Source organism: Balearica regulorum, chromosome 9 (assembly GCF_011004875.1).
Source record: "Balearica regulorum gibbericeps isolate bBalReg1 chromosome 9, bBalReg1.pri, whole genome shotgun sequence".
In the NCBI taxonomy this organism is placed as follows: Eukaryota; Metazoa; Chordata; class Aves; order Gruiformes; family Gruidae; genus Balearica; species Balearica regulorum.
The window spans coordinates 19,275,109-19,300,198 of record NC_046192.1 but is presented as its reverse complement, the minus strand read 5'-3'; the positions used below and the strand labels follow the sequence as shown (position 1 = coordinate 19,300,198).

Here is a 25,090-nt window from a genome sequence, read left to right as displayed (position 1 = left end):
GCATACAGAAGTGCCCCATGCATACATGATAGCTAGGGCCGTCCCATATTTTTAAACCTGAATCTTTCATTTAAGTCCCATAAATGATACTTCAGGCTCCAAATGCTAGAGGTGGTCACTCATGAAGTTAATTCTATCTGAATATAAACTCTAGGAGAGCTTACAGTCTGATGAGAATTTAATTCGGAAAGCAGAGATTATGCTGCTTACGTGACATGCCACATCTGAGCAAAAAACCACCAATGTCTTGCAGTTTTCCAGCTTATTATTCAGTAGTAATAGACATGAATGAAAATCAGACACAAGTAACACTACTGTAACTCCTGTCACTGCCGCTGCACACCTATTGCTTCAATATACATTTTGCCATCTTATTGCTGTCAAGGCCATGCTGACGACCTGTTGATAACACCAATGCCATGTGCAAGATCTGGGAGGTCATCTCATGAAAAGGGTTAAGTTGTGGTCAGAAACTCCAGGAACAGATATCATACTGCTGTGTTTTCAACAGGAAGCACTAACACTGACTAACAAGGTCTGCAAGCCCTTGCTGGAAGATGGACTAGAAAAAATGATGGGTGAATCTGATCCAAAGTCAATCAACAAGAAAATATTCCAAATTTACAGGGAAATCAGTGTCATATCTGAGAGGGATCAATATCAACTCTTTGGATGCATTTTCTTGATCAGTTTATCCACTCCATAACTGTGAGGGAATAAATAAGCACCTTTGCATTCTCCCAGTCACTCCATCCTGCCCCTTCCCTTGCATTTGACAGTAATTGTACACCAGCATGGACACTCAGACAAACTGGTGAGCAAGATGAGCTGACGCAACTCAAAATTAACCTCACAAAAAGAAAAAAAAGTCATACCAGCTGCACAGTTGCAGCTCTATAAGGGATATAAATGGACTACATGGAGTGGATATGGGGAGAGAAAGAGGAAGAAAGGACAGCAGTACCAGCCCTGAATGAGCTTAGACTGATTGTGAAACCATCATCAGAACAGAGCTATGAATCATATTTTCTTTCATAAAATGATATCACAGAACATTTGACCAAATAAGGTCCCCATAATAACCCTTGAAAATAAATTGCACAATATCACAGTAATGTAGATAAACACATATAAGATACTAAGGAGTGCAGTAGTTAAGACTCCATGAACTTTAGTCAGCTTGCTACAATAACATCTACACAGCCTGCCTACAGCCACCTGTGTAAATGAACTAGAAAGGGTTGCCCTCCTTGTGATCCTATCAAAAATGCCCAACTATTTCATACTTAGAGTCTAAGCCTAGAGTCATGTGATTATGAAAGACAATCAGATTTCTCATACAAGAAACATCTCATGGATATACAGAAAGATTTGAAAATGCAAACCAAAAAGCTCTTAGAATATGATATAACAAGAGTTTTTTTTTTACAGTTAGTTGTGGAAGGAAGAATGCAGCTGCTAATATTTTCTTCTCTCTGGTTTACCAATTTAAACTGAAAATGAAAAGAGGAAAAACTGGTATCACCAGCCAAATCAGTGCTCTCGTTTTTTAAATATGTCATTGAGAATTTCTCATTCTGAAAGGGACCATTTTATCACTGATAAAATGCTTGAATGGGATGACACCTAAAAGGAAGAAAGAAGAATAAACTGAAAAAACCCAACATTAGTGAACTGGGGAAGGAATCAGCAATTATTGTTTCAATAAGAAAAATGAATGATGCTTTGTTTATAACGTTATTTCTACTCTTATTTAAACACTGCTTAAATACCATGCCAAATTTACACACTGATCTACAAACTTTTCTTGCTAGGGTGAACTGCCAATTATAAAGAATGATATTTTGTCTTACTGCAGAATCAAACAGACAAAGAGAAACCTGGGAAGCCTGCTATGAAGTGTTTAGTCGTATATAAGACATACAACAGGAGAAAGGAGAGATCAAGTGAGAAACTCTTTAGGCCTTTAAGTTTTCTCAGACAAAACCTGTATTACAAAAGCAACACATCCTTCCAAGGGATTGTTAACTGCTCAGGTTTTACCGTTGCTCTACTTTTGCTGGGTGCCCTTGACAACAGTATTCCTATCTCTGATTTTCTCTCTTCTGTGTAAAAAGAAAACAATTCCTCACCTCACAAAGATGTTGTCAGATTTAGGGTTGTAAAGTGACAAGCAGACACTAATTGTCATGATATGCAATAGTTAAATTTCTGTGAAGTCAATGATGAGGTCAGGAGTGATTCAGATCAATCACAGTCGTGTAAAAATGGAAGATACACAATGGGCTTGTGTTTGATATTTATTATGTTCAGTGATTTTCAATAAACCATACAAGGCACAGTGCTATAGTGGCTTTTCAACTTAATTTGGATGAGCTTTTTTTTTAAACCTAGCTTTTCTCTTTACAAAAGTTTTGCAGAAGGGTATTTAAAGAAGGCGTGTTTGCAGTGCTGACCTTGGTTTGGTTTTGAAATACCTCCATCTCAGTGTACCAACCACGGAGACTGGCTTATTTTTGATGTGCCTCAAGGAATCAGGCATTCCCCTCAAGATGATGCAAATAAGTCACCAAGGTTGGTGGGGAAGGTAGAAGAGGAAAAAAAACCCTAAAACCATGTCTTCTTTCCTTCTTTGAAGATTTCCAACAAGAAAGTGAGTAAGTTTTCACTGTCACCTACAAACTAACCACCCAACAATAAGATGTTATGTAGCACCTCGGAGACTTAGAGCTGCAATTAGCTAAACTTTTATCGCGTCCCCTGAAATATTTTTAATATATAAGTCACTTTGAACTTCTAAGAAACATTACTCAGCATTTTGAGCGTCATTGCAGGACGCTGTTTCCCCACATAGCGCACTGCACCCTCACCACCTCCTCGGGAAAGAGGAAGAGGGGAAAAAAAAAAAAAAAGCATAAATCTGGCACACCGGGAGTATGGTTAATCCCAAAGGCACACGGTGTTTATAAACAGTGGGACACCCGAGAGCAGCGGGGGAACCCGGGGCCGAGCCCGGGGAGCGGCAGGGCTGGCGGCGGGGGCGGGCGGGGCGGGGCGGCGCCGATTGGCTCCTCGGCCCGCGGGATCCTTTATGCGGCGAGTCAGGCAGCCGGCCTGGGCGGCCGGGCCGGGCCGGGCCGGGGAGACTCCTCTTCCCTGAGGAAGGCAGGAAGCGGTGGAGGAAAGCAGCTCCCTGTCCAGGCTCGTTGGTGAGATACGCGAAGTTGTGCGGGGTGTCGTCCCATTTCCCCCTCCTGCTTTTTCAGTTTGTTCGCTTGGAAGGAGCAGCCGCGTTGTTCGTTCTTGAGTTATGTGTAAAGCAGGAGCTGGGTAATTAGCGAAAATATTCTGTTTTCCTGAGTGCTTTTTTTCTCTTCTCTGGCTTCAGGGATTGTAAGAGCTGGTCTGTTTGGGGGAGGGGGGTGTCTCGCTTCTCCGCGTTTCTGGAATTGCGGGTCCATGCTTTGGACAAACTTAAGTTTTCCAGGTGCTTTGTTTAAGAGGTTTCGGCCACAGACTGCATCCATTAGCTCTGTACGCGATTGCCTTGCTCCTGCCTTAAAGAAGGGTTTTGTCGGGGGTTTGGCGTTTCAAATTTCTCTGATAAACGAGTCCCAAACTTCAGGGCAGTTTTAATGTCTGTTTTAATCTGCCTTCTAGCAGATTCCTCCCCTCCACCCAATCTCTGGTCACTGCCTGGCAGTCTTTTTATGTTCAAAGCAGATAAACTTCAGAAAGTTTTTGTGGCCCTTTCAGAGTCTTTCTCATCCCCTGAGCCGTGAAGGGAGAACTCGTAGCCACCCGAGCATTACAGTGAAATAACCCATTCAAAGAAGTGCTTTTTCTTCCCGCCCCTTGTTCCGGCAGCCCCTCCCGGGCTCCCATTTCTTCAAACTATTATTTTTTTTCTACATGAAAAGTGTGGGTTTGTTTTTTTGTTGGGTTTTTTTTTCTTCTTCCTCTACTGTTCCCACCCAACTCGCAAATCCGGCTCGGAGTTTCTCTGCTCAGCCCTGAGTTGCAACACGGGGACGCACCCCCGAAAGCGCTGGGACAACCTTTCGCCCTGGCCTCCTTAGCGCCCGGAGTTCCTCCCTCTCCCCGGTGGAAGCAGGCACGGTGCTGGGCGGGTGCAGCCCTTTCCCAAACTATTTTTGGGGACTCTGTAGGAAAAATCAGCTTGAGAAAAACGCATTAGGTGAAAGGGGGAGATACTGAACGCGTTCAGAAAGCGAGTTTGCACTAAGCCTGCTTGTAAAGCTAAAAAAAGACTTTTTTTTTTTTAATGACTGTGCTCTTGGGCGGGCTCCGGACTTTGAAAGTGTGTAGGCTGGAGGCGGCGGACGTACCCGGCTGCTGGCGCGGAGGTGCAAGGGGAAGGGCCGGCGCCTGCCTTTGTTCCCCGAAGGGGCGCCCGCATGGCTGAGAGCTCTTCCCTCTGCTCCTCCATCCCTGCCCTTTTCCCCCTCCCAGGCTGCTCCCGGGGCTCCGCGGATGCCCCGGCGGCTGGGAAAGGGGGGAAGGCGAGGTGGTGTGAAAGCTAACGATCGATTTGCGGTAACTTCGGGGTTCGCGGGGGTGCCGGGAAGCCGCTCCGCAGCCGCTGGGCGAGGCGCGGCGGCAACAATAATCGGCGGAAACCCCGCGGAGGCGGTGGGGGGGGACCTCCAGCCCGAGCCACTGCCAGCTCCCGAGTACTTTCGAGCCTCCCGAGCTTCAAAGGTTTTTGGGAGAGCTGGGATGCTCTGAGCGTGAGGAGGCGAGTGTGGGGTGTGCGGGGCAGAGCCCTGGGGCGGGGGGGGGCGGCCTGGAGCTCCGGCTGGAGAACAGGGCGGCGGGAGCCCGAGCAAAGGGGTGGGTCGTGTTGGCTCACCTCGCTGTAGGGAGCATAAGAAACACCTGAAGTTTTTAGAAGTAGCTTTAACTGCTTCTGAGCAAGGTCTTGGAGTATCTAGCGATGGGAGACTGGCTTTACTCCAATGTAAGCAACTAAATTAAGTGCAAGGAAATGATAAAAAAGCGCCAATAATTCTCTTCTGGCCACACAAAGCAGTGGAGAACTCGATACGTGCTGCTTTCTTGTGCTGCAGCATCCTTGTCTAGTGACTGCCGAGATTATGGATGAGGATCTCTTAGCAGTAGTGATGAAACTACTAGTGCAACTGTTGAAATCTATTTTATATGATGCTGTTTGTTCTCACTTCTCCCCAATTCTTGCTTGTCCCCTAGCTGTTGGAAAGGGAGAAGGACGGGGTTAGTGAAGGGATAGATTATTTTCAAAAAGGGAGAATAATTGTCTTCCAAGAGAGGATAAATGCTAGCGCTTTTTTTTCTCTTTGAGCAGGGTGAGAGACATTGAATCGCTGTTGAGAACAACAGCCATGGAATATTCTAGCAGTATTCCAGAAGGCTGAACCATCCCATAGAGCTAGTTGTAGCTCTGGTATTATGAGAGGTACTAGTTCTACACAGAACTAGTTTTGTAGAAGCCCATGATCTGTTATATACAGAAATGTGGTATCTCAGTGAAAATGCGAGCTTTTTCACTGGTAAGGTTTTGGGGTTTTTTTCTGCTTGCAAATGTAATAGCAGTACCTGCTTCCTAGTTCTCTTCCATTAAGTGAATCAAAATGGTATCACTTTCTGCTTTCTCTAAGAGCCTAAATTATTGAGAAGCAAACTGGTTGCTCGTGCTACCCAAAACAGTAGTTGGGACAGTCTCTCTGATATCTCATCAAACTGGAGTAGTGAGTACTGAAGCTAGGAATGGTAATTTACCTATAGATTAGGAAGAAGCATGTGGAAACCCCTGCAAGTCATTGATAATTTGAAATGCCACTGGCTTATGTGTTCGATGTTATTCTACACCTACCGTGTTATGGCATCTAGGGTGTACTAAGCATTGCCCCATCTACCATGGTTATTGGTCTGTGCCTGAAGAATTGTTTAGGTAATCCTTTAACTTGAAGATGTCACTTACTAAAAGTACAGAAGGACTGAGAGGGTTTTGTTGGGAAAAGTTGCTGTGGTTTTGCTGTTACTGCAGTAGGTCTGCTGGGCCTTGGAACTGGCAGAAAGTGGTGGAGGGAACCAGAAAGTGATGGATTAGCATTGCAACTACTAGCTCTTCCTTTCATATGGTCCCTTGCAGTTTAGTAAAGTACCTTCCTTAGCTTCCTAGGATATGCCACATCTCAGCAGACCTTAGTAATAACTAATCTTTAAATTCCAGCAGACAGCAGCATGGTCCTGCTTCTGTCAGGTTTGGCTGAAAGTGACAGTAGGATTTTCCATACAGGAGACATTGTGTATTTTGGGATCTATTTCACATTTGGAAAAACTGTGATCCAGATCCTGAAATAAGATCTGTACATTCCTGAGTCTTCAAAGACTGAAATAAGTCGTGGACACTTGAGAGGTTTCCCCTCTTTCATAAGTTTTGTGAGTAGGACATTTGCCCTTGGCAGCAAAGGGGTGGGGGGAAGTACTATGAAAGGATCTTTGAAAGATTACACTTAAATTCTATAGTCAATGGAAAAAACCACCACAATGTATGGAAATAGGATGATGAAAGAACTCCTTTGCTTTGGAATTGCAACTTTTTAGCATGAACCTGTACCAATCTTGAAGTTTACCTGTTGCTTGGGTGGTTGCATAGTCTGATCTTCAACTTAAGACCAACTTGTGGCTTGGAGATGCTGCTGCTACATGCCCAGTAACTCAAAATCTAACATCCCAAGACTGCTAAAACAACCTGTGGACAGCTGACCTCAAAAGAAGGGAATGTGTTGTAAGCAAAAGCGACTTTGTTTTGAAGGACTGTTGAAGAGGAACATATGTCTACATATTGCTAAGACCACAAGCTCTAAGAGTTCCTGCCTTGTAGCAAGTTTACTGCAAATCAGTTTTGTGAGGCCAAGCTTGACTGTCTGGTACAGTCTCCAGATTGCTGGATGTAGTTTTAACCTTGAATAAAAAGTGTTTGGTCACTCAGAACTCCCAGGAATGCTGCCATGCTCTGAAGGTACACTGCCACCTTTCAGGTGCAGCAACTCAACCTCACCAACTCGGGTGCAGCAACTGTGAAATAAAGAACTCCTTTTGTCAACACAGATCAGATTGTCGGAGGTGCTTTGGGATGTATTGGCAGAGGAAGAGATTTTAGCTAGTCCTCTGCATTTAGAGCTGAGGAAAGTTGCTTCAAATTGAACTTACTGTTGGCCCAGTAAGTCACTTTCTGCTCACATTTCTTCTGCTGTATCCTGTGACTTTTGTTTCTTCCAGTTTCACTTCTGCTAGGACCTGAAGAGACTTCTACTGATTGATTTTTAAGCTGGTGTTTTGTCTTAGGGCAGGAAACTTACAGCTTTTCTTGTTCTTTAAACTGCTACTCATTGTACACCACTGCAGCCCCCCTGCCCTCAATTAGTTGTGTTTTTCCATGGAATATGAAACAAAGGTGGTAGGATTTTCTTCTACTTGACTTGGTTAACTAAAGGAAGATTAGTCTCACTTTGCACTATATATTGGGGGGTGTAATCCATGTCTTTTATTGTTAAGACTAGACAAAGTGCTTTCACAACTCTTCCTTGCAACTTTCCTGACTTTCCAATAAAATATTTATTCACTGCATTTAGTAGGAAACCCTTATAGTGAGTAATAGGGGTGGCAAAGGCACCGTACTTATGGTATTTCTGAGGTTCTGGCTGCTCTGCAAAGACCCGAAGGAAGTCCTGTGGTAATTACAAGTACTGACTTTCTATTGCAGTGTTCTCAAAGCTCAACTTTCTAGAATGATCAGGCTTCTTTAATGGATGTCTTTGGTTTTGCTTCTACTCCCATCTTTGTAGCTTCCTTCTGGAGTCCACAGACTGGTATTTGTGGTCTGTCTCCCACTGAATTCCATTTGTAGTTTCTACTTGACCCTGTTTCCTTAAACTCTCCTCACAGCAGTTCTTAATCTGGTGCTGTGTGTATGCTGGTGCTGTATGTAGTTCAGTAGGTTCTTGGGCTTATGTTAGTTGTACATAGAAGTGTGGGTATATATACACACATATATACAACAGACACATTTGTATATACATCAAAATATTATTTTTACTGGCTCTTGATAGTGTTAAATAGTGTGACCTACTATCCATTTCTCCTAAGCAGAGACAAGTACTTCAGGTTAAATGCAAATGCACAAGTTCCTTCATTTAATTTACAAAGACTGAAGTCTTAGAGAAATCTCACTGCTTATTAAACATGTTAGGAGTGTTTTGCAGCTCCTTTGTTTAACTTATCTGATTTGACTCTTGAAGCTAGGCCTGAGAATTCTTTTAGTTGTCTGTTCTGTGGCTTGTTATGGCCAGTGAGCAGCTCTTGGTGAGGGTACTACAACTGCAGTAAGGTAGAAACTACAGGATGCTGCTCTCAAGTTGCTCCAGCTCACCGTACTGTCATGGTACGGTACCCCCCACAAGCTGCTTGTGGGGGGTTTTGGTTCTCTTTGCTTTTCTGCCATGAACCTGTGCTGTGCCTGTTCCCCATGTTTTATAACAACAAAGAGCAGCAGTATCTCCTGTTTGATCCCTGGCCTTGCTGCATTGCAGAAAAGGCTGTATAAAAGGCCAAAATTCTCCTTGGTTCCCACAGAAGTAGGAGAGGATTAATGGAATTCATCCCACCCAGCTTGCAGACAGGCTTAAACAAAACCTTGCACCGCTATTATTCCAGCCAATCTGCAGCTCCTTTGTGCATGCTGAGGTGGTTCTTGATCCACTTTATCATAAAATCAGAGATGTTTGTGTCTCTTTCTAACTTGCTTGAAACAAACATGGAGACCGCCAACATGTATGTAGGAGCCTTCTATGTTGAATCTGTTTTTAAATTTACATAGAGCCAACAGCTTTTGATGTGAAATATTTGACTGTCTCAAATTATTTAAAATGTGAAAACTACATTGAAGCCTAGAAACTTGTGTAGTCTTACAAAGCAATTGAAATAGACCTTAGCTTAACATTTCACTACTGACCTAAAGGGAAGGATTAGGTAGCCATATGGATCCAGAAGTGCTAACGGTGGTGACTTCTGTCAGCAGCTGTTGCAAATGTAGAAAACAAGCTCCTCTTTTGTCCTTTTTGGTGCCCAGCTCTTCCAGGACACTTAGTTTTAGCAAAACTCTTTGCTGTTTTCTTTAACCCTCTCCCCAAACTGACAATCACTCGCCATGAAGTGGTGTCTTTTGATATAGATAGCCAGTGGACTGGAGAGCACAAACCTGACAGGTTTGGATGGTATCTGTGTGATGGGAGTTTGACTTTACTTAAACTAGATGTACCTCTTAACACAATGCTTCTAGCATGTTTATTCAGTTTCAGCTTTAAAAGTATTTGGGGCTTGCTTATGCCAGTGGAGACTGTGAATGCTTTCAGAATCAAAGTCTGGAAGTTAGGATTTAGGAGAAGTGGACAGTCTGATGTGTTTGTTCTTTCTAGGTAGTGATTAGCCTAAAGTTAGAGTGACTCTTTAATTGAATTCAAGCTGCTGTTTATGTAACTTTAAATTCATTAAAAATATAAGTTCTTTAACTTCTGTTGGTATATCTTGAATGACTAGTGCTTCATGCTTCTGTGGAAAGTGTGTATATATATATAGACTTCATTTTTACACTGCATTTGCATGTGTTGAAACAGTTTTAGCAAATTAGTGCTGAACTACCCCCAATGGGAATTAGTATCTCAAGAAAATAACTGAACTACAAATGCCAAACAAGAAGTGAACATGTGGTCAGATAGGCTGCTTGCTTGAGTCAGACTAATTTCCTATCAATAAAGGCAACCCACTTGATGAGATTATCCAAGAAGCAGACAGGGTCATTAATAGCTCTCTTATTCTCTCAACCTCGAGTAGAATACATTTCTCTTTCAGCTTAAGAGTTGCTTGCAGCTATGCACATCAGTGAACAGGAGGGGGTGAGAATGAACAAGGATTCTGTTAAGGGCCAAGGGAACAGTGTACGCAGTGACTATCCGTTCTTAAGCACTTGGAGATCTGTGGGTGTAAGGAAAGCTAAAGTAGCTTAAGCAATGTTTGCTCTTGGTGATCTCAAGAGGAGGGCTTTGAAGTATTGTGGCAATGGCAGCTCCTCTACAAACATAGGGGTGATGAGCTGTTATGTGCTCATCTTAAAGAGGTTCTCTTCCTTATGATTTTTCACTTAGCAGAAAGCTCATCTCTTAATTATATATGCAGATGCTTTCTTAGAGATGATAGAAGTATTGTTTTTCTCCATAGAGCTGCTTCTGTTCTAGGCTGATCCTGTAGTTGCTTTAAAAGGACTGCCTTAAATTACTAGGAGGCCTTTGTATATAGGTATATGCTTTGCTTGAGGTGCATCTCTGTGCATGGTGGATTCAGTCTAGTGTTAGACCTTGTGCTTGCTGGCTGTGTTATGTGGAAGGGAAAGCATGGCCTTGAAACTGAAGACCTGGATACTTCCACTGGCAACAGAGAAAATTTGTCTGTACTGTTTAATATCCTTATGCATAGGATTGGGACCTGATCTGCTCCTTGATTCCTGTAACGTGTCTGAGGAACTGAACAGCAGGCTATATTCCTGACTGCATGACTTGGGTTGTCTAACTGCAAGAGTTTCTAACAAAAGTGATGTTGGTTCTTACTGACCAGGTACCATTAAGATGGGAACCAGCACTAGTGTTCTGCTGCAGCCTGGCTTCCTTGAACTCTTGTGTATGTGGTTTGCAGGTAGACAAGTAAACCTGCAGACTTGTCTCCCAGAGCTCTGTGTGTAGGTTTGGGAACATAATCACAGGAGGAAAAGCTTTGATAAAGCGGTGATCTAGGGCTGCTGTCATGCTCAGTTGTGTATAGAGTATAAATGGTGTCTGAATGGTAAGTCAGCATGATGACTAAGTCAGCTAAGATTAATGAGCCATGCTTGAGAAAGAGAGGCAGGTTTATGCAGCAGAACTGATTTGGGAAGTCTAGATGGGATGATACTCTGCTATGTGGACTCATGAGTTAAATCTGGAAAGGAGAGAATTAGTCTAATAGAACACTAAAAAAACCCACCAGTTCCTATACCCTGTAAGTTAACCAGTATTTGACTTTTTAAATTCCAACATGTTTTATCATCACTGATCTAACTGAAAGAAAAAAAAAACACAATGCTTTGGCACAACCTCCCCCCCTGCATTCTAATTTATAGATTAGAACTTCTGATTTGTCTGTCTTCCTGCCTTAGTGCCCACATGCTACTGACGCATGTAACATCCAAATTTTGACTGTAAACTCTTGCTGCAATATGGGAGATCCATCTGGAGTTAGATACTGAATTGGGATTGTACGCTAGAGTAGTGTCTGAGGAAGAGGGAGGGATAGGCTGGAGAGCAGATGAGAGAATATTTACTCTGGAATGAAAAACTTAAAACATGGAATGAGGATAGCAAAATCTAGCATGGTTTAGAAATGGCCATGGTACAACAGTGTTAGCCTTCCGTTTAAATGAGTCCTTCATACACTTTCTAACTGAAACTTTCTTTTGCCTAGTTAAGAATGCTTTCCAAAAAAATGAAAGTGAGGCGCCATAGAAAGGCAGCTTAAATTTGTTTTCTTGCAATTAGTTGTATCAGTCTTAAATTTGACTTCCTCTTTCAGTTTGGCAGCTAGCATGGAAAAAGTCTGCTTCAGATAGTTGTTCAGCTTGATCTTCAGGTATGGCCTCTAGACTGCAACAGAAATTGCTTAAATTTGTGGGGAAATAGGCGGGAAATAACATCTCTAGATCTAGCTGCAAATAAACTTTGAATGGGCTTAGTTAAAGCAGGCAGCAGAAAGATTTACTGATTAGGTGGGGCTGTGGTGTTGTAGGTCTTCAATTTTAATGTGCTCTGAAGCAGGGATTCAGCATTAATGTAAGTAAGAGAATTTGCATTCTCTTGTCTTCCAGTGTTGAGTTTTGGACTGGATCCTTAACTGCTCAGTACTTCACAATTGCTTTCTCTAATATGGGGTTTTCTTCAACTTTTTGTTTCAGCCAACCTTCAGTTCAAAGCTTGCCATGTGTAATGGGTTGTCTGAAACACACTTTTGTAAAGAGGTGAATCCACAAATATGGGGTAGAAAGCAGTGGCGAGCTAGCCCGTTTTCTAATGCCTGTTGTGGTCCTTGCCCACTTTTGCAGGCAAGGTGTATTTATAATATTCTGAGATGAAGTGATATGTAGTCACTAGAAAAGTCTTTACACCACTCATAGAGAAGCTTCCAGGTAAGGTTCCAAATATGAACAGAAATGATCTACTCAAACTGTCGGGGGAGCTTTCTAGAGGCTGTAAAAGTACTGACTGAAGTGTCACTCTGAAGCAGAAAGACTGGTGCTGTGCAAATGGTTTTGATACTTTAAGCTCTGCTCTCTGCATCTGATGGGGTAATGTTAACAGCAGCAGTTGATGTCCTCTCCCCCTTTGCTGCATATTTTTGCCTTGGTACATGGGAGTTGAAAGAAGTGTGTACTGGTCTTGCACTGTAAAAGTGAACTTACATAAATGCAGACTGCTGTTCAGTATAGCATTAGAGCTCATAACTGGCATCTGCCAAAACAGATGTGATGGATTGTACAATAGGTATCACTACGGCCTTTGTAGCTGTGTCTTAGAGCTCTGACTTGCCAGCGTGGAAGTGAAGTACTTAACTTAGGCCCTCATTTTCTGAGAAGAGGGACTAGGGCCTCAGTGTCACTGCCAGACTCCGAAACTTCTGCATATTATTCTTACTGTCCGTACAAAGAACGGGCTCTCTTCACCCAATCTGCTGCATGTGAAGCAAAGAATATCATGTTGGTGCTTGTGTGTTTTGTGCAAAATATCTTGAACTAAATGACTTACGTTTTGGAGGCTTTCATTCTGGAAAATGCGGTTCTCCCTTCTAGCTTGTATGGGGAAGAGTGCAGTAGATACAGCAGGTTAAAATAACTGAAAAGTGCGGTCTAAATGTAGACTGGTGCTTGAAAGATGTGATTCTGCGCTTCCCCTGCTGTCTGCACAGTAGCTGTTTCAGGGAACTGATCGTGATGACAGCAACTTAAGAAGGCAAGTCTTCTGTGCATTCTGGCAGATGTCTCCATTTAGATTTGCTTGTAGGAGCTGGGAAGCTTGCTGCTCCATTTTTAGGGGAAACTGAAGAAATCACTCTCTTCCTTTCCACCCAATAGTTACAGCAAGTGCAAAACCTCTGTAGAAACTAAATCTCTGTTGGCAGTTAGCTGTTTCCTGACAGTGTTAGCACTTACAACCTGTTTCTGCTTCTAGCCCTGAAGGAGTTGAAATGCTTTGCTTCAGTTGCCATCTCATGCTTTGACATCCTTTGAATCTTACTGCCAATGAACACTTCAGAGATTGCCCCAGAACTTCTAAGTGATGTCAGTAAGAAGTAGGAAGGGGTCACAGCTTTCAATGTCTCATTTTGATATGCGCTGCTGTAGTTATTTCTGATACAAAGCTCCCTTGGAGGAAGTGCTGCATTTCAGTGCCCATCTTTTAAAACAAGGGGATTGCTCTTGACTAAGCAACTTCAGAATCATTTAAGGAGTTCATGTTTTGGAAGGTGTTGGATGTTGACCTTCTGAAAATCAAGTGTCTGTTCAATCTGCAAAGTCCTCAGTGCATGCACAAAAAAGCATGAAAGAATGCTGATACTTCCATCCCTGGGAGCTGTACCCTGACTGCAAGTTGCAGGCAAACTGAAGAACTTGTAGGCAAAGCCTGTGTATGAGATTGGAAGTTTTGTTTCAAGAACATTTAACCCATTGTCTGCAAAGCTACTGTCAGTCATCCATGCATTAATGTTCCTTATTGATGCAACATATATGACATAACTCTAAATTTTTCATAGATAACAGTAGACTGGTGTTTTTTTTGTTAATCCCACTGTCATCGTGACCCTATCTTCCTACAGGATACCTGTCCGAATTGGCCAGTTTGGTACAGAACAAGGTGTAACAGTAGAAGTTTTGACATTACTTGAAATTATTTTCTTTGCAGGCTGTGTGCTTGTGCTTTCTTTCCATCTTGGTGCTTGCAAACTACATAGGAAGGCGGGCTGAGCCAAGTACCTTACTGTGTCTTTTTTCCATGAAGTGACCTTCTGTCACTATGGCAGGAAATCCCGAAGTGTCAGGTGTATAACTTGCTCAGTGTTTCTGTTCAGTTCTCTTTTGTGATACAGCTCATATGTAAGAGGAATTTGAAGATTAGTTTCAAAGCTATTTCTTATATTGGGGAGTGAAGAAAGAGGATATAGGCTAGGGTAGAGATGACAGCATGACTTGTGAAGACGTGTCAGCAGTCATAAAAGGGTAAGAGGAACCTGGATTACATAATCTTGTAGCTAAAGCTGTAAGCAGCCATTTCCCTTCAATGTCTGTTCAGGCTTTGCTCTTATTAACTTAGGGACATACTTTGTTATATTAAATTGGTCAGTCAGATGGGAAAGTGTTGATAAACATGTGATTTTGTGTTTTGATGGCTTATCTGATGTGCTAACTTGACTAGATTTCCTTTGGTCTTTACATAAATCAGTACTGCTGGAGATGGAAGAGTTCAATTTCATAGGAGTTATAACTGTTTAAATTGCCCAGAAATCAAACATTGCAAAAAAAGTTTTAAATTCTCCTTAGCAAACAAAACTCTCAAACATGCTAAAACATTGGCTGGACCACCTCTCCTATGAGGACAGGCTGAGAGAGTTGGGGTTCAGCCTGGAGAAAAGAAGGCTCCAGGGAAGATCTAATTGCAGCTTTCCAGTAGCTGAAGGGGCCTACAGGAAAGATGGTGAGGGACTGTTTATCAGGGAGTGTAGTGACAGGACAAGGGGTAATGGGTTTAAGCTGAAGGAGGGTCAATTTAGATTAGATGTTAGGAAGAAATTCTTTACTGTTAGAGTGGTGAGGCACTGGAAGAGGTTGTCCAGAGAAGCTGTGGATGCCCCATCCCTGGAAGTGTTCAAGGCCAGGTTGGATGGGGCTTTGGGCAGCCTGGTCTAGTGGAGGGTGTCCCCCCCCATGGCAGGGGGCTGGGAACTAGATGATCTTTGAGGTCCCTTACAACCCAAACCATTCTATGATTCTATGTGTTCTTTGAACCCTGTAGCTCCTTTCTAAACAGATTGTGAAAGCTTCAAGAAAATCCAACCCACTTTTTTTGGTATTGTCTTATTACACTAGCTTACAAATCTGTCTGAATTTATATCTAGGCAGTGCTAATCTTCATCCCTGTAGCTTTAACTGCAGTGTGTCTGCTTCTTTTGCCTCCGGCTGGGCATGTTCCTTTGGTGCTGTAAAAATGGTGTTGCAGCTTAGGTCCATGTGACATCTGAAGTTTTCCAGCAGGATGGAGCATTTCTGCAATGTGCCTTCTAACCTGGACATCCCATTCCACTATCAAACAAGCTGATCTGGAATAGCTCATGTGACAGGACTATCCTGACTTTAGACCAAAAGCCTGTCCTAGGGTTTCAAGTTTTCAGAGCCCAGTGGTAGCCTTAGAATTGGAAAGACTGAAAGATTTAGAAAAACAGTATGTTACATCTGGTTCTACAAAGGAAGCACCTGAGTCTTCTTGTGCACTTAGGTTAGGCTGTAGATACAACTTGACCTTACCTAGCCACTTACTGAAACACTGAAGGCAGTATCAGAAGGTTGCTTTTTGAGGGGAAGAGGTTGGGAGGAACTGAATTTGGCCTGTTGAGCAACTATATAAGTTCCAGAGCTGTTGCAAGCTGTGGAAGGTCCGTGTGGTGAGGATGAGAGCGCAGGGTCAAGGGAAGAGTGGGTATAAGGCTGTATTCAACTGGCAGCAGTAAGCTCTTGGTTGAGCTCAACCATCACATGGAACTGCACCCTTAAACTAAGTGACTTTTCGGCATAGCCAAGGACAAGACATAGACATAGAGATCAGCAGCTCTTCAGATTACTTCTGTTTGAAACTAGGTAATGTTTTTTGAGGTGTTCTTTCTGTAGATCTTCTGAACTTTCTTTATCCAAGAGTTGTTAAAATGTGAAAGGGACAGTTGCTACAAGCTGATAGTAAAAAATGGTTCTATTAAAATAGTGTCTCCTGGAGTATCCTGTATTGCCTGGGAAAGCCACTTGTGATATAAACTTATCTTCTGTCCTAGACAGAAGGAGCAGAAAATAACTATAGATTATGATCTTTGTCCTAAAATATGTTATGGAGGAATGTGGTATATCAACTCTATTACGAACTAATTGAAGCCTAGCCTGTGCATTGTACCAACATGACAAAATTTGTAGCTGGGAGCTGTGGGATGTTCTCTCTGGGCGGTCTTAGTTGGTCTTTCTTGGGTTTAGGTTTTTATCAGGGTGGTGGTAGTTGGAAAAAAATCTCCATGTTGGAGTGTCTTTTGTGTGAATGTTGTCTTTTCATGGCTCTTCCCATGAGATCTGTCTTCTGTGTTTCTTTAGGATCTCTCTTGTCTGTCTCTCCTCAGTGGACTTCCCAAAACTGTTCTATCCTGAAATTAACTTCATACTGACTTTTTTCAAATATTGACTTCTGTGGACATTTTAAAGTAGCTTCCTAAAGGATCTGCTTTTCCACAGTAGTCACTCTAAAAACTGTCAAGTTTGCATAACAAACTATGCTAGATCCACTTTCATCCCAGAATATATACTGAATGTAAAATACAGAACTATAAACAGTTGCTACATTCAAATGACAGTCATGCTTGTGGTAATACTGAAAGGATAAATAACAAACCCATTTAGGAAAGGTAGGATTGCTACAGGATGAAAACAGCTTGCAGTACTTGCAACTGGGGGAAGACCACATGCAATTATGAATCTTAAATCTACTGGAAAAGGCAGCTACAGGAACTGTGTATGGGTGCTTGGTTCTCCCAGTGTCTCCAATCTCAGAGTGGATCTAAAAGCTTCCAAGCCACAAATAAGAAAATGCACACCAAGAGGCAAAACACCTTAATTATGGTCAGAAAAATAACTGTCAAGCATGGTTTTATCTCTGTTCCACAATGTTTCCTCTTGCTAGGGAGAAAGGTACTGGTGTGTTGTCATCTTTCTTTTCTCAGAATTATGAGAATCGGTTGGCAGTAAATAGCTCCTGTGGTGACACAACCCCTTCTGTTAAGGAAAGGAGGGCATGACTAATCCCAAAGGATGGCTGTTGCAAATGGGCTATAAAAAGTTCTGAAAATGAAAGAGACTTTGCTTGTGGATTGGCACCTTCAATACAAGTCTCCAGGCTTTTTTTTTTTTGGGGGGGGGGGTGTAGGTATAGGCCTCCTTAAATTTCATCAGTATTGCTCCTTATAATTGCATTTTTAAGCTTTATCCAAGAAGTATGTTTCTGAGGAGGGCTCTGAATGCTTTCTGTCTACTAAAGGCTGATCTAATTCTCCTGAACTAGATCAAGGAAATAACAGACTGTTCCAGCTTTTAGTCAATTGATTTTTATGGCTTTTTTCTTCAAGGAAAAGCTTAAGTTTTCTTTCCAGCATCCCTGAACTTCAAGGAAGAGGGGTGCTTGGGAGAAGAAAACTTAGTCTATGGGCATCTCTTGTCCCCTGCTACTTGCTCATATTTAAAGCTGTTTCCATGGTGAATTTTGTGGTGCTTTCTGGTTTTTCTTTCTTTTTCTGGAGGCTTTTAGTTATTGCCACTAGGGAAGAATGTCACATAGGTTAGTTTCACTACTAGTCTTCAGTGACCTCTGTCACTTTGTGGTGTTGACTCTTGTCTCCTTTTACAAGATGACATGAGCAATTGCAGACTGTTGCCAAAACATGTTATCCAAGTGTAATCTAAAAAAAAAAGTTGTATTTGGTGACTAGAATTCCTGTATTTTACCAAGGTAAACTGTTCTTCAAGTAGTTAAATAGATTGCCTTGTGTTCCTTTTACTTTCAGAAAAGTGAGCTGCTTTTAAGATATTGTGATGGCAGTGGGCAACCTGACCACCTAGGCTGAGCCTCTGGGGCTTTTTGTTGTGGGTGCTTTTTTTTTTTCTGACATTGTAAATTTAATTGGGGGAGGTGATGCTGCAGCATTTGTGCTAACTGGCCAGCTTCATGCAGAATACAGATTTTTGGAAAAGAGCATAAATAAGTGCCTAGTTTAGAGAGGAAAACCAGAACTTATCCTCACTCTCAGGAAGTAGTGGGTATCTTCAGACTCATTCCTCCAAAAGGAGCTATCAAATGTCTGGATTTCTGTAACACTCCAGCTTGTCTGCACCTCTGTGCTTCATCTGAAATGAGTAAGCTTTGCAATAGTGTTCTATTGTAAAGTTGCTGAGTTAATAACTGAGGTGCATTGTTTAACGTCATGTTTCCAAAATAAAGAGGGTTTAAACTGATACTATAAAAAGCGCTGACTGACTTTTATTCACCAAACTGCCCATACAGCTTTTCTGTTATGCACTACAGTCTGCAAGCCTGAACTGCACCAATGCAGAGTTTCCATTTTGAACAGCCAGTCTTCTTCCTGCAGCAGATAACTACACCACAAAATTGCTCCAAATTTTCTTATCTCTGTATAGTCTTGTGTGTTCTTATCATGCTATCTAGCTGCAAGACCTTGCATGGGTAAAATAATCTCAAAACATTGGTGTTGCACATAACTTCTAATGTAATAGCGATAGCCTGTGTTCTCTTCTTCAGGGGTTGCATTTCTGCGCAAGAAGTGCTTAGCTTGTGGGGTCCCATTCCTCCTGGCGCTAGTCCTACACTTCTTGCTTGACAGAGAGCTCGTCCTATTCTTGGGTTTTTACAGGATGAACCAAATAGCTGCTACTTCAGGCTGTTCTTGCTTATTAGGTAGAAGAGACAACTCCGGCTAAAACAACTGAATTTTACAAACTGCAGGATGAGAAGGCTGTACTTAGGTGGCTTTTTGTGCTTTGGATTCTTTTCTTCACTGAACTCCTAGTTGGTAGCAGAGCTGGTAGTACTGCAGTGTTAGCTGTCTGGTCTTGATAGGTGTATCTGTGACAGGGGTGCCTGACTGAGGAGTCTGTCTGTGGTCCTGCCTGTGGCTTGTTGCACAACCTGCCTCTAAACTGTAGCTTGGGTTACAAACAATCTCTCTCTGCACTGTTGGCTGAAAAGTAGAGGTCCTAGGCTGATACATGGGATGTTTGGTAATGGGTGCTGCTGGAGCACGGTTGTGCTAATGGTACTTTTCAGCCAACCTCAGGCTGGCTGTGGCAGTCATACAGCTGCTTCCCTCCAACAAGCCTGCCTGTGTGGTCGAGACAGGAGAGCAGCATGGCTGGGGAAAGTGCTGGAAGGGGAAGGTGCTGGGTGAGGCCATTGGTGCCACCAGGGCTGGGGAGTAAGGACCAGTACACCACAGGGAGGTGGTGCCTTCCCTCAGGGCTGAGACCATGGCCCTGTGAGGAGCTGTGGGACTGTGCTGAGGCATGGGGGCCCTGTCTAACCTGCACCTCAGGGCCTTGGGCCGGACTGGAGCGAGGGCTGCCTTGCCTGCTTTCCAGTCAGCTCTGGGCCCTTCTCGCACAGAGCCCGGTTGAGGGGAGGTGGCAGTGCAGGGACCTGTGGTGGCTGTGAGGGAGGCCTGGCTGTCAGGGGGCTGAGGTGGCCCAGAGCCCCCATGTCTGGGATGGTTATTGGTCTAGGCTGCCCAAAGACAACTTGTAAACTTGGTCATTTGTAGAGTGTGGCTTGCCTCCTAGCTTAAAAGAATTTACTCAAGAATATTGTCATCTGTTGGTGAGCGGCAGTGGGTTTTTCTAAGAAAGCTGCTTGTGTCAGAACTGAAGCCTCTGTGTCAGGTTCCCCTTCTCTTTCACTAGACTCCTGCAAGCTTGCTCTGGGCCCCTGATGTTCTCTAATTTGCTCGTGGGGTTTTTTTGGGGGGGTGGGGGTGGGGGGTGTAGGTGGGTGGTGGTGGTGAGTGTCTGAGTAGTCAGCTCACTTCCATGACCAGACCTAAAACCAGCTGTGTTAATGACAGCTCACTGAAACTTTTCTCTTCTCCCTCCCTTACAATTGGTAGGTATTCATCTTCATGAAGGAAAGAAACACGTGAGAAGATCCAGTTAGAACTATAGCGTTCACTTCAAAATGCCCCAAAGGGAAAATACTCATCTGCACGTCTCATCTTTCAAAACTGTCTGCATTCTTTCAATCAAAGAAAAATCTTTTTTGAGAAAGATGACTTGTGAAATCTGTGAACAAAGCTGGCTTTACAAGGATACTGAATGAAAGAAAACATGCCTTACAATGGATGCTTATCTTGAAAGGCTGACAGTGTGCTCTTGAACTAAAACACAGGCACTGTCAAAACACGGATCCTGAACAAGAATAAGGATTATAGAAACTGCATCAGAATGTTTGTTAGTCCCAGAAGAGTCAGAAAATGCCATTTTTTGCAGATATTTGCCACTTGCTTCATACTGTGTCTCATGATTTTTTGGGGACCATTTGATAATCACATTGTGAGTCATATGAAGTCCTATTCATACAGATACCTCATAAATAGCTACCATTTTGTGAATGACAGCCTGTCTATCAACAGGGATAATTTGGACAGAGTATCAAGCTATCAGTACTTGATCAACCACAGAGAAAAATGTTGGCAGCAGGATGTTCTTCTCCTGTTGTTTGTGAAGACTTCTCCTGAAAACCGTCATCGGAGGGATGCAATTAGACAAACTTGGGGTAACGAGAAGTATGTTCGTTCTCACCTTAATGCCAACATTAAAACTCTCTTTGCTTTAGGACAACCAACAGATCATCTGCAGCAATCACAGCTGCAAAGAGAACTTCAGCTGGAAGACCAGAAATACAATGATTTGATTCAGCAAGACTTCTTGGATACTTTTCACAATCTTACTCTTAAATTGCTTTTGCAGTTTAGCTGGGTGAATGCCTACTGTCCTCATGCCAGGTTCATTATGTCTGCAGATGATGATATATTTATCCATATGCCAAATCTTGTTGCTTATCTCCAAAGTCTAGCACAAATGGGTGTTCAAGATCTCTGGATTGGTCGTGTCCATCGCGGGTCCCCTCCCATAAGAGACAAGAGTAGTAAATACTATGTTCCGTATGAAATGTACCAGTGGCCCTCTTATCCTGACTACACAGCAGGAGCTGCATATGTAATATCAAACGATGTAGCAGCTAAAGTCTATGAGGCTTCATTGACTCTCAATACAAGTCTTTATATAGATGATGTTTTCATGGGTCTCTGTGCCAATAAAATGGGAATTGTACCACAATATCATGTATTTTTTTCTGGGGAAGGAAAGGCTCCATATCATCCCTGCATTTATAACAAAATGATGACATCTCATGGACATGTAGATGATCTTCACCAGCTCTGGAAGCAGGCTACAGATCCCAAAGTTAAAAAGTATTCTTCAGGGATTTGGGGTAGAATATACTGCAGACTAGTCAATATTGTGCTCCTCTGTAAACTATACTATGAGGACACATATCCTTGTTCAGCTGCATTTTCTTAATACTTGAATATATCTGTATTGAAGATCCACTGAGCCAAAACAGAGCAACAACTTTTTAGCTGTTTATTCAAAATACATGTAAACATGGAAAGAGGTAAAACTTAAATGTGAATAGCTGGGGGTGGGGGGAAGGAAAGATGTTCCCAAACTCTGTTCAGAAACTCTCATTGGAATGGCTCTCCTATTGTACTGCAACTTTTTATATGTAGCCTGGTTTGTTTATGCTCCTCAAGGGATGCAAGTCTGGATTAAATGAATTACAATGGACTTGACTTCTAGACTCAATGCTTGGTGAAAATGTCTGTTACTTTGAACTTGTCAGGAAGTCTTAAGCTTTTTTTAAAAAGCTATGTGAGCTAAGGACCATGATTTAAAAAAAAAGAAAATCTTCTATATCATAATGGAATAGACCTTTCAAAACATGAGGAAAATAGAACTTCTGACTTGATGAATGAGACTACTGCAGTAGTTTAAGGCAACGTAAGTTGGTTACAAATATTCATAATTTCTCAATGCTTCATAGAAAGTGAGTCTGGACCTGCACAATTGACAAACAGTGAGTACTATAGAAGTGAAGATCTGTTGTGAGCTTTTTCTCAAAGCTCCCTAAATCTTTGTAATAGGAAAACAGTGTCTGAGTGCCCTCTGACTTGGTTGTTTTAAGTAATAAAGGAGCTCCCTTTAGATCAGGACTGAACTTGAAAGGATAAAAATCAATTACTCGTGGAACTGGTTTTGCTAATCTTTCTCTACCTTCTGAAAATTGAAGCAGTATATTTAAACAGTCTAGTCTTTAATAAGCAAATATGCTAAATGAGTTTTCTTTCAACAATGCTTCTGCTTTCTAAAATTCATTGTTCTAAAAGTGAAAAGCAAGCGAAAGTCCCTAAGAGTGTTATTTATAGCTAATTTGAAGCTGTGAAAGACTTTAAAAAGCAAAATGTCATGCTTGTACTAACAGAGAGGGAGGATATTTTCTGCGCAAAGTTTGACTTCACAGTGAAGGGACAGGGAGATGGTGATCCACAGAAACGTGGTACAGAAAATCACTAAAATATTTCCCCTGAAGATCTAAGCACAAGTCTTTAAAATTTCAGGATAGTTTTTGTCCACAAACCCCTGTATCTTGAATATATGTCAATATTAACATCACCTGCAGGAGGAACAAAACACCTGTGCATTGCAAATCAGGATAGAATTAAGCGATGCTCAAACTCCAGCCATTGAGTTGTACTGTGGTGCAATATAAATATCACAGAGAACCAAAGTTCTAGGACATCTGCAGTCTTTTTTTGTTACAGTTCACTAATAGTGTTTTCATAGACTTTCAGGACTGATATTTTAGTTGCCAATTGCCACACTTGTGGTAGCTCTTCCTGGAGTGTGACACACAGCCTGCACAAGGTACAGTCAGATAGTGCTTGTGAACTGATTTGATGGAACAAGTTCTGGTGGGGATGGTGTCAGAAAACTACTTCTGAAAACTTGAATGCATCAAGCTTATCAGCTGAGCAATAACAATGCTTACAAATTATCAAGCATCTGTTGGTGATGTGCTAATTATAGGAATAATGCTACTTGCTTTCTGTCTCAAGACTAGCTTTTTCCTTCTGTGTGGAGCAAGGAGGTACTTTATCTGTGTCTTCTGACTTTACTATAGAACAGCTATACAGGACTTAGAAGTTTTAAGCTGCAAGTAGTAAACTTTGTTTACTTGCTACTGCTCTTGGAGCTGTGCTGCAGGTTGTCATGGTTTGAATGGCTAATGGTATATGTCAGCATAGACAGAATCCAGGAGTGAGCTTGCTGACCTCTAAGCTGCCATTTCAGATGGATGATAGGTAGCTATTGGAATTAAGTGAAATGTGTAACTTTCTATAATTGGTTTTCCAGAATGAAAAGAATAAGAATCCTAACTGGACCCAAATGTTGGGTATATAGAGAGCCCACAAATAAATCACTTATCAGTGTCTGAATGATTGAATAATGTAATGGCTATACTTCAGAAAACCCAGTTGCTGTTCTGCCTAAACAGATTGGTTACAGTACTGAGCATGTGTGTTTTAAAAGAGGAAAAAAAACCAAAAACAAAACATGAGACAACTCTAGATCTATATAACCTGTTGGCTTATAGAAAAATAAATGCATGTATAGAGAAAGTAGCATTCTGTACTGCAGGAAAGCTGTTTCATCAGATCTCTGACCTCTTGTGAGCCATTTAAATCAACAAACTGCACAGCAAAACTGCACTTCTAGAACAAGCCACTATGTTCACTGTAGGGAAAGAGGGTCTTCATACGCAGTATGCAACCAGAATGTACTATTAAGATGACAATTTTCCCAGCATAACTGTTGGGATTTATTTTTTTCACTCATACAAGCAAAGATAAAGTAAGTTTTAAGTAGCTTAAACTTCTATAGGGTAATGACCTAGCTAACATCTAAAGCACTGCTTAAATGTAGTTTACCATTATCTGAAAGTCACTTTTGACCATTGAAATTGTTTTGCAGCTGGTTTGAGTTTTGTTTGGATTGTTTCTTAAAAGGGCTTTAATGGTTGTAGTATGCATTTTCTTTTGCTGCAGTGAAAAGAAGTTGCTTGTTGAATAAAAAGGAAAGCATGAAAGCACTCCATTCAAAAAATGGAGAAGCTAGAAAGCTTCTTATTTTCTGGTTCTAAACACTGACTTAAGATTTGTACACTTTACCTGGAACCTTTTTAACAATAGTCTTGGTGCTCCAATGCAGGGCTGTCAGCTTTTACTTCTGCAAATAAAACTGTATCAGCCTGAATGGTCACTCCTTATTAAGAGTTCGACATTGTTGCACAGCATATTTAATGCTAAAATTGTTTTTACCTGTTTGTTTGGTTTGCATCAGTTTCCCTTTGGTATTACTGATTTTTATACAAAGTATTCAATATTTATTCTTAAACTTTGCTCTGTACCACAAAAAGAAAATTGTTTTGTAAAAATTGTTTTGAATAAACAGACTTATTTCTTTTAAAAAAAAAACCAACACAACAAAAGTGGTAAATACTCTTCTTGCTTTCTTTGTGACTGACAGGCTCAGCTCTGATGCTTTTAAATGCTGTTCTGAGTGCCCTCTTGGAGGAATTCAGACTGCCTCCCCCACTTCCCCTCCTTCCTTTCTATTCTACCTTGAACCTTGTAGAACAACAGGAAAAATCAGTGTTCTCAAGAAAGGGGACAGTTCAGAAATTCATTTACCAAGCTTCTAGGTCTACAGTTGTATTAAACTGCCAAATATTAGAAGCTTAACTTGTTGTTAATATTAACTCTTATATTCTCTTTAGGTGATTATTTCCCCAAGAGATGTGTATCTAAGCAAGTTCTATTTCAGATCACACTTTGCACCTTTTGAAAACTAGCTGATTATGAGAACAGTGACAGTATTTTCATTGAGTATAATTAAAATGAGATATTAATAAGTTGCATTTTTGTATGTTACCAATTTGTCTAGCATAATGTATCAAGCTAGTGTTTTTAGAAATACACTTTTGTATCAAGTAACTTCAGTGTATACCTGCATGACAGCTATAACACA

At 41.7% G+C, this 25,090-nt stretch overlaps 2 protein-coding genes across 6 annotated transcripts in view; one reads left to right on the top strand and one right to left on the bottom strand.

Annotated features, from left to right (window-relative positions):
- The window catches only part of MCF2L2 (MCF.2 cell line derived transforming sequence-like 2), a 174,152-nt gene that overhangs the window by 61,633 nt on the left and 87,429 nt on the right, over positions 1 to 25,090 (bottom strand). The gene's annotated exons all lie outside the window — the stretch shown is intronic.
- B3GNT5 (UDP-GlcNAc:betaGal beta-1,3-N-acetylglucosaminyltransferase 5) lies at positions 3,067 to 24,537 on the top strand. 4 transcript variants are annotated; one of them, XM_075761453.1, is made up of 2 exons: positions 3,067 to 3,209; positions 20,053 to 24,537. In XM_075761453.1, exon 2 carries the CDS (start codon positions 20,387 to 20,389, stop codon positions 21,521 to 21,523), a length of 1,137 nt encoding a protein of 378 aa, XP_075617568.1. In that variant the 5' UTR covers positions 3,067 to 3,209; positions 20,053 to 20,386; the 3' UTR covers positions 21,524 to 24,537. The 4 variants fall into 4 exon arrangements, with proteins under 4 accessions (XP_075617568.1, XP_075617569.1, XP_075617570.1 ...); XM_075761454.1 differs by having other exon boundaries at positions 3,201 to 3,330; XM_075761455.1 differs by lacking the exon at positions 3,067 to 3,209 and adding an exon at positions 10,521 to 10,671.